Source organism: Pan troglodytes, chromosome 1 (genome assembly GCF_028858775.2).
Source record: "Pan troglodytes isolate AG18354 chromosome 1, NHGRI_mPanTro3-v2.0_pri, whole genome shotgun sequence".
Taxonomy (NCBI): domain Eukaryota; kingdom Metazoa; phylum Chordata; class Mammalia; order Primates; family Hominidae; genus Pan; species Pan troglodytes.
Genome location: NC_072398.2, coordinates 25,355,527 through 25,370,463, shown reverse-complemented (window position 1 = coordinate 25,370,463; position 14,937 = coordinate 25,355,527). Strand labels below are relative to the sequence as shown.

The window sequence follows — 14,937 nt, the reverse complement described above, 5'->3', positions numbered from 1 at the left end:
CAGTGGCCCAAGGAAGAACCTCCTGAGCTTGATTACCCTCACTATGGAGCAGAAGGACCTGGCCCTGGACACAGGGGCGGTGCACAGTATAAACTAACCACTGCCTGACCTGAGCTTCGGCTGAAATGACACACAGGCCTCCGCACTGCCCACATCTCCAACCTGAGGCAGAACAAGTAGGCGATGATTTGCACTGCATGATTCTCAGTCTGAAAGTCTACGTTGGCAAAGGATATTTCAAGTGGAACTTAGAAGCTATTCCTTAAGGCTAGGACGAACACCACGCCACACGCGAAGGCTATCCTATTTGATAAAGATCAAAAACTAGCAAACAAAAATCTCCAGCTGCCCACGTTGCTTTGGTCATGACCCTTCCTTCAGATCACTTCTGCCTTTATTTTTGCTGTTTAGGGGATGTGTTATCACAGAAACTTGGAATGCAGAGAAATGTTATCACAGAAACTTGGAATGCAGAAAAATTTTTGCTTTTTAGGGGAGGTGTTATCACAGAAACTTGGAATACAAAGACCTCCCCCCACCGCAGCCCTGCCCCACCCCACCTACCCCCTGCTGGATTTAGCACTGCTTCCATTTTAGCAGTGATTTCCTTCCTTTTTGCCCTCGCCTGCCTTCCAGTAACACATAATTTCCTTCTATTTCCAGAGCTGTCGATGATGAAATCGAGGCCAATCTTGAAGAGGTATTTGTAACTCTTTGAATTTCACCCACTCTGTCCTAGACAATCCAGAGAGCAGAGGAGCAAAAAAACTCCAAGAGTTTTTGGACTTCACGAACAAAGCCTGAAACTAAGGATAAAGCCGGGTACTGGGAATCCAAGAGTCGACTACCTGCATCAGCTCTGGCCTCTGTGCTGGGGGCATGGGCCAGTCCCTTGCCTATTGGGCTGTGCTAGCCACTGTCAAAATCCATCCACAACATTCCAGCTAGTCTTTATTCTTCTGAGTCCCCACTAGAATAGATCCTAAAAGGCCATTTTAATTGGATGCTAGAGAAGATACCTCTGTGAGAAATTACAATCTATTACTCCTTCCCACATAATTTACATTCCCTCGTGTTTTAATTAGAAAAAAAAAACTTTATATTAATTCTTCACACTATACCTGATCTTAACCCAAATCACCGTAGAATTTGGGCCCCAGGGAGGGGTAGAGAAGGGGAGTGGGAGGTGGCTGCCATGGAAGGGCAGGCAGACACTTGGTGTCATGCCTCGCTCTGATGCATTCTCATGTCTCTGCCTCACCTTCCAGTTCGACATCAGCGAGGATGACATTGATGATGGATTCAGGAGACTGTTTGCCCAGTTGGCAGGAGAGGTAAATGTTCCCAAAAACGATGTTATGCACTCTGGTTGATGCAAAGGAAGAGACAGTGTGTGTCCCCAAGGGGACTTTAGTTTAAAGGGGAGAGGAAACAAACTGAACAAAAGCAAAGAGAAATTGCAAATGGCACTCGGGTTCCAGCTCAGCCCTCTTGCGTGTGTCCTCCCTAAGACCTCCGTGTGCTGCCGGGGGCTTCCATTTGCATGGTCAGCCCTGACTCTGTGTTCCTCCTTCCTTAGGATTCCTGGGCTCACCTTGTGACTGTTTTATTTTCTCTGTTCTACACCAATTGAGGCATGAAACTTGGCCCCTTATCCTTGATTTCCACAAAGGATTTGGAGAGGTGGAAGGGTTTCAAGTCTCAAGAATGCAGGCCACCTGCAACAGAGTGTTTGAATTAGGCTTCTCTGTTCTCTTTTCTTTTTTCTTTTTTTCTTTTTAGAGACAGGGTCTCTCTCTGTCACCCAGGCTGGAGTGCAGTGGCATGATCATAGCTCACTGCAGCCTCCACTTCCTGGGCTCAAGAGATCTTGCCACCTTAGTCTCCCAAGTAGCTGGGACTATAGGTGCACACCACCATGTCTAGCTAATTTGTATTTTATTTTTATTTTTATAGAGACGGGGTCTTGCCATGTTGCCTAGGCTGCTCTGGAACTCCTGGGCTCAACAATCCTCCAACCTTGGTCTGCCAAAGTGTTGGGATTACAGATGCATACCACCATGCCCAGCTAATTTTTCAATTTTTTTGAGAGACAGGGTCTCACTTTGGTGTCCAGGCTGGTCTTAAACCCCTGAGCTCAAGCAGTCCTCCCACCTCAGCCTCCCAAAGTGCTGGAATTACGGGTGTGAGCCACCATACCTGGCCACTTCCCTGTTCTTAAAAAAATCCCTCGGCCATTTAGTCCCATCACAAAGTTATTTAGCCCTCTTTCTTCCCAACAACTCCAAAAAAAAAAAAAAAGTCCTCTTTCTTCACTATGTGGAGGAACTTTCCAATCATTGAGCTCATCTGGTACTCCCTTCGCTGACCTAAAGACCCATCAAAGTACTAAGCCAGCCATCGTCTGCTCTGCGCCTCCACCGGCCTCTCACCCTCTGCTCCCTCCCAGATTCCCAAGGAAAGGGGCCATGAGAGTCTTCTTTCCCCTCTGATTGAATCCCACACATACACACCCCAAAAGGCAAAAATGACTGCAATCAATCTTGGTTTTAAACAAAGGAGTTTATCCATGAGTTACACAAATATGTGTAAGTGGATAGAGACATCTGAGCCCATGAGGGGCCCTGGCATGATGGGCATAGAGGAGGGCCGGCTAGGTCTTGGAGACAGCTGGTTTTCACCAGTTTTACAGGAAGTCTGAGCTTTGAGTTTTAAAGAATGAAGAAGACATGCCAGATAAGAGGAATGGTATAAGAGAATTAAGAAAGACCACAAACATGGGTAGAGGGGAGTATTTATTATTTATATTCTCTATAGCAAAGAAATGGTGAGTGAACTCTCCCTACTGCATCCGTACATTAAAACACCGTATCTAGGCTGGGCACAGTGGCTCACACCTGTAATCCCAGCACTTTGGGAGGCTGAGGCTGGAGGATCGTTTGAGCCTAGGAGTTTGAGGTTTCAGTGAGCTAGGATCATTCCACTGCAGTCCAGCCCAGCCTGGGTGTTCTGAAAAGAACCAAACCAAAAACACTGTATCTAAAATCCAGAATGGGGCAGTACTACTCAAAGTGTGGTCTGGGGACAGCAGCCCCAACATGGCTCGGGGGGCTTGTTAGAAATGCACATTCATAGGCCCCACCGCAGGCCTACCTAATGCACTGGTGTCCTGCCCTGTGCTCATCCAGCTCCCACGGGGGGCCAATAACTATGCTCTGGTTACGTGTCCACAGGATGCGGAGATCTCTGCCTTTGAGCTGCAGACCATCCTGAGAAGGGTTCTAGCAAAGCGTGAGTACCCCCTCATTGCAAAACCTCATCCTGCTCTTTCCCCTGTGGATGGGAGGGAACATGGAAATCTTTCCCCCTCCATGTCTGGCTGCTGTGACTAAACCACCACCCTCCATCCCCGCCAAGAAGTGGATGAAGGATTTGTATGATGTGATAAAAAAGAACAAGTGTTTGTAGCATCCACAGATCAAAGATCAAATCCAGGTTTCCACTACATACTAGCTTTGTGTGATCTATTTTTTTAATTTATTTTATTTTATTTTTGAGACAGAGTCTCACTCTGTCGCCCAGGCTGGAGTAAAGTGGCACAATCTCAGCTCACTGCAATCTCTACCTCCCAAATTCAAGCGATTCTCCTGCCTCAGCCTCCCAAGTAGCTGGAATCACAGGCAAGTGCCACCACAGCCAGCTGACTTTTGTATTTTTAGTAAAGACAGGGTTTCACCATATTGGCCAGGCTGGTCTTGAACTCCTGACCTCAAGTGATCCACCTGCCTTGGCCTCCCAAAATGCTGGGATTACAGGCATGCACTACCACATCCGGCTAATTTTTGTATTTTCCTAGAGACGGGGTTTCTCCATGTTGGCCAGGCTGGTCTTGAACTCCTGGCCTCAAGTGATCTGCCCACCTCGGCCTCCCAAAGTGCTGGGATTACAGGTGTGAGCCCCCGTGCCCGGCCACATCTTGTAACTAACTATTTCTTAAGCAAAAAAATGTCAGAGGATTGATTGTTCAACCCCTTACTGTGGATCACCAGCAGGGAGGAGCGGGAAACACAACACAGAGACATTTTTTCCCCTCAAATTATCAAAAGAATCACGCTGCATTTGTTAAGAGAGCAACTGGCAATCCAGGAAGCAGAGTTTTGAACATATCAGAAGTTAGGAATCTGCATCAGAGACAAATGCAGTCATGGTTGTTTGCTGCATACCAGCCCTAGGGATCATCTCGAGAAGCCTCATGGACTTCAAGGGACATCATTCCCTCTGACAAGATGGCCTCTAGCCTAACTCCATGAGATAAAATAAATCTGCCTTTCAGAGCCAAAGAAGAGTCCAGGGCCAGCTGGGTCTTCCCTCCCAGTGTGAACCAAGAGGGCTGGGCCAGTCAGGTTACGGTCAGTCCAGTGCAGGGCCTCCCCAGAGGAGACCCAGTCTGCACCCGCCCTCCTCTAATTTTCAGGGAAGGCAAGAAGATTGTGTTTACCCTGGAGGCCACCAAGCACAAGTGAGGTCACAGAGCTCTTCAGATATGCAGTCCTCATGAGCTGAGGAGACTAAAGCCTCATTGTTTCTGCACAGATGGAGGGTGGGGCTGGGAGGTGGGGAAGAAGCGGGCCTTGCCTGGATTCAGCCCACTCCTTGCTGGGGGAGCAGCATTCGCTCCGCACGTGCCTCTGAGCTTACTACCCTACCCCTAGCTGCCTGCTGACTCCAGCCTTCTGGAGGGCTCCACACCAGAGTCTGCATGCACAGCTGCTGGGCCAGAGCCTTACGACCATCTAAGAAGGGGTTGGTGCCCAGAGTGGCAGCTTTGAGGCAGGTCAGGCTCTAACCTCTTTCAGGGACATAACAAAAAGGCTGGGCTTTTCGTGAAGTCTGTGGGGAGCCAGGTTCACATTGGTGACCAGGGAGGGTCTCATGCCACCTGCCAAACACCAAGTGGACAGGACTCACTTAGTGCAGCACAAATAGCTCGTGGATCGATCCCAGTTCCTCAGGTTTCTCAGTCAGCTGGGGACACAGTCCATAAATGTCTGCAGATGGACAGTTCAAGTAAACCTCTTTCTCTCACGGGTCATAGCCTAGAATTAACACACCTGCTCTCTGTTTTCTTTTTCCCTGCCCAACAACTACAGGTGACTTTATATCCTGTGGGCACCTAAGGCCCAACCATTGATCATTCTGTTATTTATTTGTTCAAAAAGCACTTTTTAAAGCCCTGTTTGCCCACGGCAAATATACAGAGACATCAGGACAATGTGGACATCGTCTGCACTGTCCCAGTCTGGTAGTCACTAGCCACGTGTGGCTATTTAATATAATGGAAGTGGCTTCTATATGTGAAGGGCACAGATAAAGAATATCTCCATGATTGTGGAAAGTTCAACTGGACATCACCGCTCAGAGATTTTTCCTGTCACACTGATTTTGTCTTTTAGGCCAAGATATCAAGTCAGATGGCTTCAGCATCGAGACATGCAAAATTATGGTTGACATGCTAGATGTATCCTTTAATGTGCTCCAGGGAATAGAGACTGGGGGAGTTTAAAATCTCACTCCAGAAAGATTCAAACACATGGCCTTCTCCCTTTTCAAAATAGCCAGTTGTTCCCAACTTGCTGAGTTGCTGTCGGACAGTCAGCAGCGCTGACCTCCCTTACTAGGGAAATGCGAGAATCCTCTGATGAGGGAAAGCAAATGCTACACCCCCCCTCCCACCTACCCTGAAAGGCTTAGAATGCAGGCCCATGGCGGGCGGTGGCTCATGCCTGTAATCCCAGCACTTTGGAAGGCCAAGGTGGGCCTCCTGACTCACGAGGTCAGGAGTTCGAGACCAGCCTGACCAACATGGTGAAACCTTGTCTCTACTAAAAATACAAAAATTAGCTGGGTGTGGTGGCGGGCACCTGTAATCCCAGCTACTCAGGAGGCTGAGGCAGGAGAATCACTTGAACCTGGGAGGCGGAGGTTGCAGTGATCCGAGATCATGCCACTGCACTCCAGCCTGGGTGACAGAGCATGACTCATCGCCAAAAAAAAAAGAAAGAAAGAAAAAGAATGTAGGCCCACCAGTCCATTCCTGGGGCTGGTGCGGGAAATTCCTGACAATATGCCCATCACTTCTTTGCACAAAGCAGCTCGAATTTGTTTCCTCAGTGATGTGTTTCCATTACTTCCTCTAGGAAAATATTCCCTAACCACAGTATTTCTGATGTGAATCTGTTTTGTCTGATCAAGATTTTCTTCTTTATTTATTTATTTATTTATTTATCATTATTATACTTTAAGTTTTAGGGTACATGTGCACAATGTGCAGGTTAGTTACATATGTATACATGTGCCATGCTGGTACTTTGCACCCACTAACTCGTCATCTAGCATTAGGTATATCTCCCAATGCCATCCCTCCCCCCTCCCCCCACCCCACAACAGTCCCCAGAGTGTGATGTTCCCCTTCCTGTGTCCATGTGTTCTCATTGTTCAATTCCCACCTATGAGTGAGAATATGCAGTGTTTGGTTTTTTGTTCTTGCGACAGTTTACTGAGAATGATGATTTCCAATTTCATCCATGTCCCTACAAAGGACATGAACTCATCATTTTTTATGGCTGCATAGTATTCCATGGTGTATATGAGCCACATTTTCTTAATCCAGTCTATCGTTGTTGGACATTTGGGTTGGTTCCAAGTCTTTGCTATTGTGAATAATGCCGCAATAAACATACGTGTGCATGTGTCTTTATAGCAGCATGATTTATAGTCCTTTGGGTATATACCCAGTAATGGGATGGCTGGGTCAAACGGTATTTCTAGTTCTAGATCCCTGAAGAATCGCCACACTGACTTCCACAATGGTTGAACTAGTTTACAGTCCCACCAACAGTGTAAAAGTGTTCCTATTTCTCCACATCCTCTCCAGCACCTGTTGTTTCCTGACTTTTTAATGATTGCCATTCTAACTGGTGTGAGATGGTATCTCATTATGGTTTTGATTTGCATTTCTCTGATGGCCAGTGATGGTGAGCATTTTTTCATGTGTTTTTTGGCTGCATAAATGTCTTCTTTTGAGAAGTGTCTGTTCATGTCCTTTGCCCACTTTTTGATGGGGTTGTTTTTTTCTTGTAAATTTGTTTGAGTTCATTGTAGATTCTTGGTATTAGCCCTTTGTCAGATGAGCAGGTTGCAAAAATTTTCTCCCATTTTGTAGGTTGCCTGTTCACTCTGATGGTAGTTTCTTTTGCTGTGCAGAAGCTCTTTAGTTTAATTAGATCCCATTTGTCAATTTTGGCTTTTGTTGCCATTGCTTTTGGTGTTTTAGACATGAAGTCCTTGCCCATGCCTATGTCCTGAATGGTAATGGCTAGGTTTTCTTCTAGGGTTTTTATGGTTTTAGGTCTAACGTTTAAGTCTTTAATCCATCTTGAATTGATTTTTGTATAAGGTGTAAGGAAGGGATCCAGTTTCAGCTTTCTACATATGGCTAGCCAGTTTTCCCAGCACCATTTATTAAATAGGGAATCCTTTCCCCATTGCTTGTTTTTCCCAGGTTTATCAAAGATCAGATAGTTGTAGATATGCGGCGTTATTTCTGAGGGCTCTGTTCTGTTCCATTGATCTATATCTCTGTTTTGGTACCAGTACCATGCTGTTTTGGTTACTGTAGCCTTGTAGTATAGTTTGAAGTCAGGTAGTGTGATGCCTCCAGCTTTGTTCTTTTGGCTCAGGACTGACTTGGCAATGCGGGCTCTTTTTTGGTTCCATATGAACTTTAAAGTAGTTTTTTCCAATTCTGTGAAGAAAGTCATTGGTAGCTTGATGGGGATGGCATTGAATCTGTAAATTACCTTGGGCAGTATGGCCATTTTCACGATATTGATTCTTCCTACCCATGAGCATGGAATGTTCTTCCATTTGTTTGTATCCTCTTTTATTTCCTTGAGCAGTGGTTTGTAGTTCTCCTTGAAGAGGTCCTTCACATCCCTTGTAAGTTGGATAAGATGGTCTTCTTGATTTAGATAAGGGCTACTTTCATGAGCATCCTACTTCCCTTTTGCTCTAGCTCCTTCCCAGGCCACCCACCTGTCCCCAAGGCAAACTAGTCATCCATTTCCCCCTTGTTTCCAATGCTTAGTGAGAAGTGGTGGTAAGGGGCAGCCTAAGCTTCTGTGAAGTTTTTTCTGTTTGTTTGTTTGTTTAGTTGGTTGGTTGGTTTTTTGAGACGGGGTCTCACTGTGTCACTCAGGCTGGAGGGCAGTGGCATGATCTCAGCTCACTCCAACCTCCGCCTCCCAGGTTCAGGTGATTCTCCCCCCTCCAGCCTCCCTAGTAGCTAGGACTACAGGTGTGCGCCACCATGCCCAGCTGATTTTTCTATTTTTAGTAGAGACAGGGTTTCACCGTGTTGGCCAGGCTGGTCTCGAATTCCTGACCACAGGTGATCTGCCCACCTTGGCCTCCCAAAGTGCTGGGATTAGAGGTGTGAGCCACCATGCCTGGCCACTTCTGTGAAGTTTTATCTAGTGGATTCATGGTGTACACCTGCTAGCTCCCTTCACCAAAGGCCTCTTAGATATACTCCACATACTTTAAAAAAACAGCAAGGGCCTAGCCACTAGAAGCCATCCAAAGCCCTCTGCATGTCATCCAATACCTCATTTTTAGTAGTATCTGGGGCCTCCACAGCACCCCTAGATCAAAACAGCAACCAGAATCGGCAGGGAGCCAGCAGGTCTTTCTCGCCCTTCCTCCAATCCTTTAAATGGAGGTTTAGCCAGTGGGAAAAGCAGGAAAAGGATCCTTCTGCAAACCCTCCTTGTGTATGTGCTATGATATTCAAAAGATCCAGTTGAGAAGACAAACTAGGTGACACTATGTGCAAATGGACCCACACTCAAGGGCTTTCCTTGACTGAAGGCAGTCGGACGGGAGTGGCAAGCTGGGGCTGAAGGAGTTCTACATTCTCTGGACGAAGATTCAAAAATACCAAGTAAGATCCCAGAGATGCGGGTGGATCTGTGTTGGGGAACATTCTGTTCATATGCTTTAAGATGCAGCAACTCCTGCACAGAGTGGAGAAACATTTCCAAGGGGATTGGGATTTTACCCATAATGAAGCTCAGAGTGAGTAAAGATGGGGCTGAGGAAATGCAAACAAAAAACCAACCAGGACTTTGCAGGTGAAATGGCCTATTCCCTTCCTCCTGATTATTGGGATCATCTAAAGGCCACCATCAAGGGTTTCCTGAAAAGGGTTTTTGACAGCTAAAGTACAAAAATTATATAAGACAAGAACATGGACCTATGGGCGTTGGCTGGCTGATTTGATGGGCGTATTTACAAACCAGCTCACAGACAGAAGCAAAATACTATTAGTTATTTAAGGCAGAAACATAAGTGATTCTTCCAAGGCCAAACTAGAGGCACAGAGCTGGAAAAACTTCATCCCCACTCAGCACATACTAGGGAGGTAACTTGCCAGCTTTGCTTTGGGTCATAGTTCTTACAGCTAACTTATGTGTTCCAGAAAATTTACCGAGAAATCGACGTTGACAGGTCTGGTACCATGAATTCCTATGAAATGCGGAAGGCGTTAGAAGAAGCAGGTAACCCTTTATAACTGCATTTTCGTTCCTAGTTTAATCTGTCTGTAGAATATGTGAACACTCATCTTATACCATATAACACAAGATTTGGTAAAGCTATAAAATAAAGTAGGTGCTGGTTTAATACAGACACCTCCTTTTCATTCCCCTTTCAAAGACTAATTGGTAAAATTAAATGCAGTAGGATGCTCTGCCCTCTGTGCCTTCTTGAATCCAAGTTTCCTTTGGAGCCGCCTGGCACAGTAAGCAGGCAAAGCCAGGTCTCAACAGCCTCCTCCAGGTGCTTCCTTTCTGGTGCAGGGTTGGTTAGGCAGAAATGGAATGTCTCAGCTCAGCCCTTAGGGTAAGACCCTAGCAGAATTGGATATCAATAAAAGGACACAAGCGAGTGGTAGACCAGCAAAGCAGGAGACTGCTGGGCTTTGGGAACAAATGTGTCAGCATGAGGCTGTTCATTCTATTTGCTGGAATATAATGCTGCTGCAGAGACCCCACACAACATTGGTTTATACGAGGTATGTCTTTCTGTCGTATAGCAATCCCAGCTCCAGCAGTCCACGGCTAGGACGGTGCCTCCTACTATCCTACCATGTCACTATCTGATCACGCTTCCCCCAGCCTCCCCCCATCCATGATGCCCACCGGACCTTCGAGGGTCGCCCTCATCCAAGGGACCTGGGACAGCCTGCCACCACAAACACATGCCACCAACAGGTTGACAGAAGAAGGGCCCCTTGCCTTTAAGGGCACACAGGCCATTTCCGGTCACACATCCCACCAGCCAGACTCTGATCACAAGGCCTCTGTTGACTGCAAGGAAGCTGGGACAGGCAGTCTTGATGCTAGGTGGCCACAGGCTCAATAAAAATTATTTTACTCTGGAAGGAGGGAGAACTACTGTGAGTTTACCAGGAAAGCTTCTGCTCACATATATCCAGGAAGAATCTGACCTTCAAGACGATTGAGAGCTAAACAAAAAATCAAACAGCAGCAGCATGGTTAACAACATGAAGCAACCGTGACCATGAGAACAGAAACAGGCAAGAAAACACTTATGTGTCAGCAAAGGACACAGGCAGGGTGAAGGTGGACAGTTCAAAAACAAAAGAAACAGCAGAAGGTACTGGCTTTGCAAAATCAAACACCAGTCTCACAGAAGAGCAGCCAAGGAACAAAAGCAATTGTACCTCATTTAAATCACCACATTAGTTTCATAGCCTGTGAGCGCAGCTAAATGGAACAATCTAATGCTTAGCAATGAGTTTGTTTGTTCATGTAACTTCAGGTTTCAAGATGCCCTGTCAACTCCACCAAGTCATCGTTGCTCGGTTTGCAGATGACCAGCTCATCATCGATTTTGATAATTTTGTTCGGTGTTTGGTTCGGCTGGAAACGCTATTCAGTAAGTGGATATTTGGGGAATGATTCATTTCTGTTCTCTTGATATTAAAGTGGCCTGCCTTTCACCTCGGTGAAATCATCTAAACTAGAGACATGTCTTCCAGGAGTTGAGAATGAAATTCCCTCTTTACTAATTTGAGGGTGAGGAAGAAAGCATGTATGGTGGTCAATGAAGTCAGCTGCTGAACTGAAAAGAGGATAATGTGATCTGTTTCAGCTCACTCACTTGTGACACCCTCTTTTTCTCCCTCCACAGAGATATTTAAGCAGCTGGATCCCGAGAATACTGGAACAATAGAGCTCGACCTTATCTCTGTGAGTCAGCAGCTCGTGCCCCCGCCTTGCTTCTAAGGGGATGGGGGAGGCATGGGGCGGAAAGGGCTGTTACTTGAGTGATCTGCTTTTTCAAGTTTTGCTTTAAAGAGCTCTTGGTCTGTCGGGGCCAGGCCTGTAACCGGTTGTAAGATCCCACAATGCACTTTTACTTGCAGTTGTTTTCCAACCACCTATTCTCAAGTCCAAAATGCACGCCTGGCTCCCTCTTCCCATGAGCTTTGACTTGAGTGTAGCTCAAGGTTAAACTAAGGAGTGGCTGCAGGATCATGCTTAGAAAAATGAACTCCTGATTAGCATGCAAGGGAGAACATGTTTATATAAAGAAATCCTTCAGCTGAAATTCAAGTTGGGTTTTGGGAAGATCCATCATTCTTAGAAGGGATCTACTTAAAATACTTTAAGCAAATTAGTTTTCTCTACTCCCTCCCCGTTTAAGATAAAACCAATACTAGTAAATACGTTTGCCATTTTTTATTATTATTGCACTCATGTGTCTGGAACCCTAGCAATACACATCTCTGAAATGATCATCAATCTGAATTAAGTGGGTATGCTAATTTCACAAAAAGCAAAGCGTAAAATGTTCTCGTGTCATCCCAATGACAGGAAGTTCTCTCACTGAAAGAAAGAAGCCAGGTGGGGTATACTTCCATTATCACCTGGCTCCAGTCAGCATTTCCTCTATACTCAGGGAAGGCCACAGAGGGCTGGGCGAAGTGGCTGACACTGGGTGAGAATGGCAGTTGTCAGTCCTGTCCGTGTAACAGAGGAGCGAAGTGGTGAGGAGGGCAGGTCTAAGGCACTGGCAGCTCTTTTCCGTGGATTTTGAACTCTGGAGGAAGGCAGCAACTAAATAACTGTCTCATTCTGCTATTATGCATTGTATTAGCAAAGTGAAAATATAGTCTATCTGGTTACAAATAACACTAACTTGCTTAAAACTTTACATATCCTAGGAAATATCTCTACCCCTAGATTGCAATGTAGAGTCAACCCCATCTCTAAAAAAATAAAAAATTAGGCTGGCCGCAGTGGTTCATGCCTGTAATCCCATCACTTTGGGAGGCCAAGGCAGGTGGATCACCTGAGGTCAGGAGCTCAAGACCAGCCTGGCCAACATGGTGAAACCGCGTCTCTACTGAAAATACAAAAATTAGGGCTGGGCGCGGTGGCTCACATCTATAATCCTAGCACTTTGGGAGGCCAAGGCGGGCGAATCACCTGAGGTTGGGAGTTCAAGACCAGCCTGAGCAACATGGAGAAACCCCATCTCTACTAAAAATACAAAATTAGCCAGGCGTGGTGACACATGCCTGTTAATCCCAGCTACTCGGGAGGCTGAAGCAAAAGGATTGCTTGAACCTGGGAGGCGGAGGTTGCGGCGAGCTGAGATTGCACCATTGTACTCCAGCCTGGGCAACAAGAGCAAAACTGCATCTAAAAAAAAAATTAGCTGGGCGTGGTGGCAGGTGCTTGTAAATACGTTACTCCGGAGGCTGAGGCAGGAGAATCACATGAACCTAGGAGGTGGAGGTTGCAGTGAACTGAGATGGCGCCACTGCACTCCAGCCTAGGCAACAAGAGCAAAACTCTGTCTCAGAAAAAAATAAAAAATAAAAAATTAGCCAGGCATGGTGGTGCGTGCCTGTAGACCCAGCTACCCAGGAGGCTAAGGTGGGAGGAACACCTGAGCCCAGAAGTCAAGGCCGCAGTGAGCCATGATCTCCCCACTACATTCCATCTTGGGTGACAGACCGAGGCCCTGTCTCAAAAAATTTAAAATAAAATAAATAGTAGAGTCAACACAACTGTGACACGAAACATGCCACATGTTAAGTTCTGGAAATCCTAGCCTGTCATTCTTGCTGGATATCCTATTCTACCCCAGCCACCCACCCCCACTCCAGGGTCCACCTGGCCTGCCTGCTCAGTCCACTCCCTCCGCATCTCCTCCGAGAAGCATCTTCTTACCCACTGGCTTTTCCTGCCACTCCTAAGCCTTACCTTTTGCAGGTTCCTGGAGATCCTCGCTTCTCGTAGTCTTTGCAAGGATGAGCCATGTTCAGAAGCTCTCCGTTCAGTCTGCAGGGATTTCAACCTTGGCTGCAGATTCCATCACATGGGGAGCTTTGCCAAAGTGCTGGTGTCCTGGCTGTATCCCAGACCAGTTGAATCAATCTGATTTAAAGTTTCTGTATCACTACAACTTAGAACCAATGCTGAACACCATTGGTTGCAGGGATATCCACATCCCAAACTAACTTCTGATGTGATACTCTGAGGCAGAGATGTGAAAATGCTAATTTCTGTTGTGTGAATTTCACTTTTCATGTGTGCAATCAACCCTGTAATATGATTCACGGCCACTTAATGCAAATCACACAGACTACTGACCTGTTAAAAGCTAGACTCTAGAAATCAGGTAAGAAAAATATGAGTTAGTGCACTGATATTGTAGCCCTCAATCAGCTTTTCCAGTACAAGTTTTTTGGAACAATCTACAGGTACTTAAATAGCCTTTAATTTTAAAAGTGGTCACTGAGCTGACTTGGTTTTTTTTCCTTCCTCACAGTGGCTCTGTTTCTCAGTACTTTGAAGTTATAACTAATCTGCCTGAAGACTTCTCATGATGGAAAATCAGCCAAGGACTAAGCTTCCATAGAAAAACACTTTGTATCTGGACCTCAAAATTATGGGAACATTTACTTAAACGGATGATCATAGCTGAAAATAATGATACTGTCAATTTGAGATAGCAGAAGTTTCACACATCAAAGTAAAAGATTTGCATATCATTATACTAAATGCAAATGAGTCGCTTAACCCTTGACAAGGTCAAAGAAAGCTTTAAATCTGTAAATAGTATACACTTTTTACTTTTACACACTTTCCTGTTCATAGCAATATTAAATCAGGAAAAAAAAATGCAGGGAGGTATTTAACAGCTGAGCAAAAACACTGAGTCACTCTCAAAGGACACGAGGCCCTTGGCAGGGAATATTTAAAGCAACTTCAAGTTTAAAACACAGCTGTTGATTCTACCAAACAACAGTCCAAGATTACCATTTCCCATGAGCCAACTGGGAAACATGGTATATCATGAAGTAATCTTGTCAAGGCATCTGGAGAGTCCAGGAGAGAAGACTCACCTCTGTCGCTTGGGTTAAACAAGAGACAGGTTTTGTAGAATACTGATTGGTAATAGTAAATCGTTCTCCTTACAATCAAGTTCTTGACCCTATTCTGCCTTATACATCTGGTCTTACAAAGACCAAAGGGATCCTGCGCTTGATCAACTGAACCAGTATGCCAAAACCAGGCATCCAATTTGTAAACCAATTATGATTAAGGACAAAATAAGCTGTTTGCCACCTCAAAACTTTATGAACTTCACCACCACTAGTGTCTGTCCATGGAGTTAGAGGGGACATCACTTAGAAGTTCTTATAGAAAGGACACAAGTTTGTTTCCTGGCTTTACCTTGGGAAAATGCTAGCAACATTATAGAAATTTTGCCTTGTTGCCTTATCTTCTTCCAAATGTACTGTTAAATAAAAATAAAGGGTTACCCCATGCAATCACA

The 14,937-nt window shown here is 45.6% G+C and overlaps 1 protein-coding gene across 1 annotated transcript in view; it reads left to right on the top strand.

The window, feature by feature from the left end:
- The window catches only part of CAPN2 (calpain 2), a 63,564-nt gene extending 48,627 nt beyond the window's left edge, over window positions 1–14,937 (top strand). Inside the window, exons 13-21 of the mRNA XM_003308765.5 lie at window positions 664–700; window positions 1,269–1,334; window positions 3,234–3,291; window positions 5,454–5,518; window positions 8,933–9,001; window positions 9,539–9,617; window positions 10,903–11,019; window positions 11,275–11,333; window positions 13,927–14,937. Of these exons, the coding sequence (XP_003308813.1) occupies window positions 664–700; window positions 1,269–1,334; window positions 3,234–3,291; window positions 5,454–5,518; window positions 8,933–9,001; window positions 9,539–9,617; window positions 10,903–11,019; window positions 11,275–11,333; window positions 13,927–13,950 (574 nt within the window). The 3' untranslated portion in view covers window positions 13,951–14,937. The remainder of the gene's footprint in view (window positions 1–663; window positions 701–1,268; window positions 1,335–3,233; window positions 3,292–5,453; window positions 5,519–8,932; window positions 9,002–9,538; window positions 9,618–10,902; window positions 11,020–11,274; window positions 11,334–13,926) is intronic.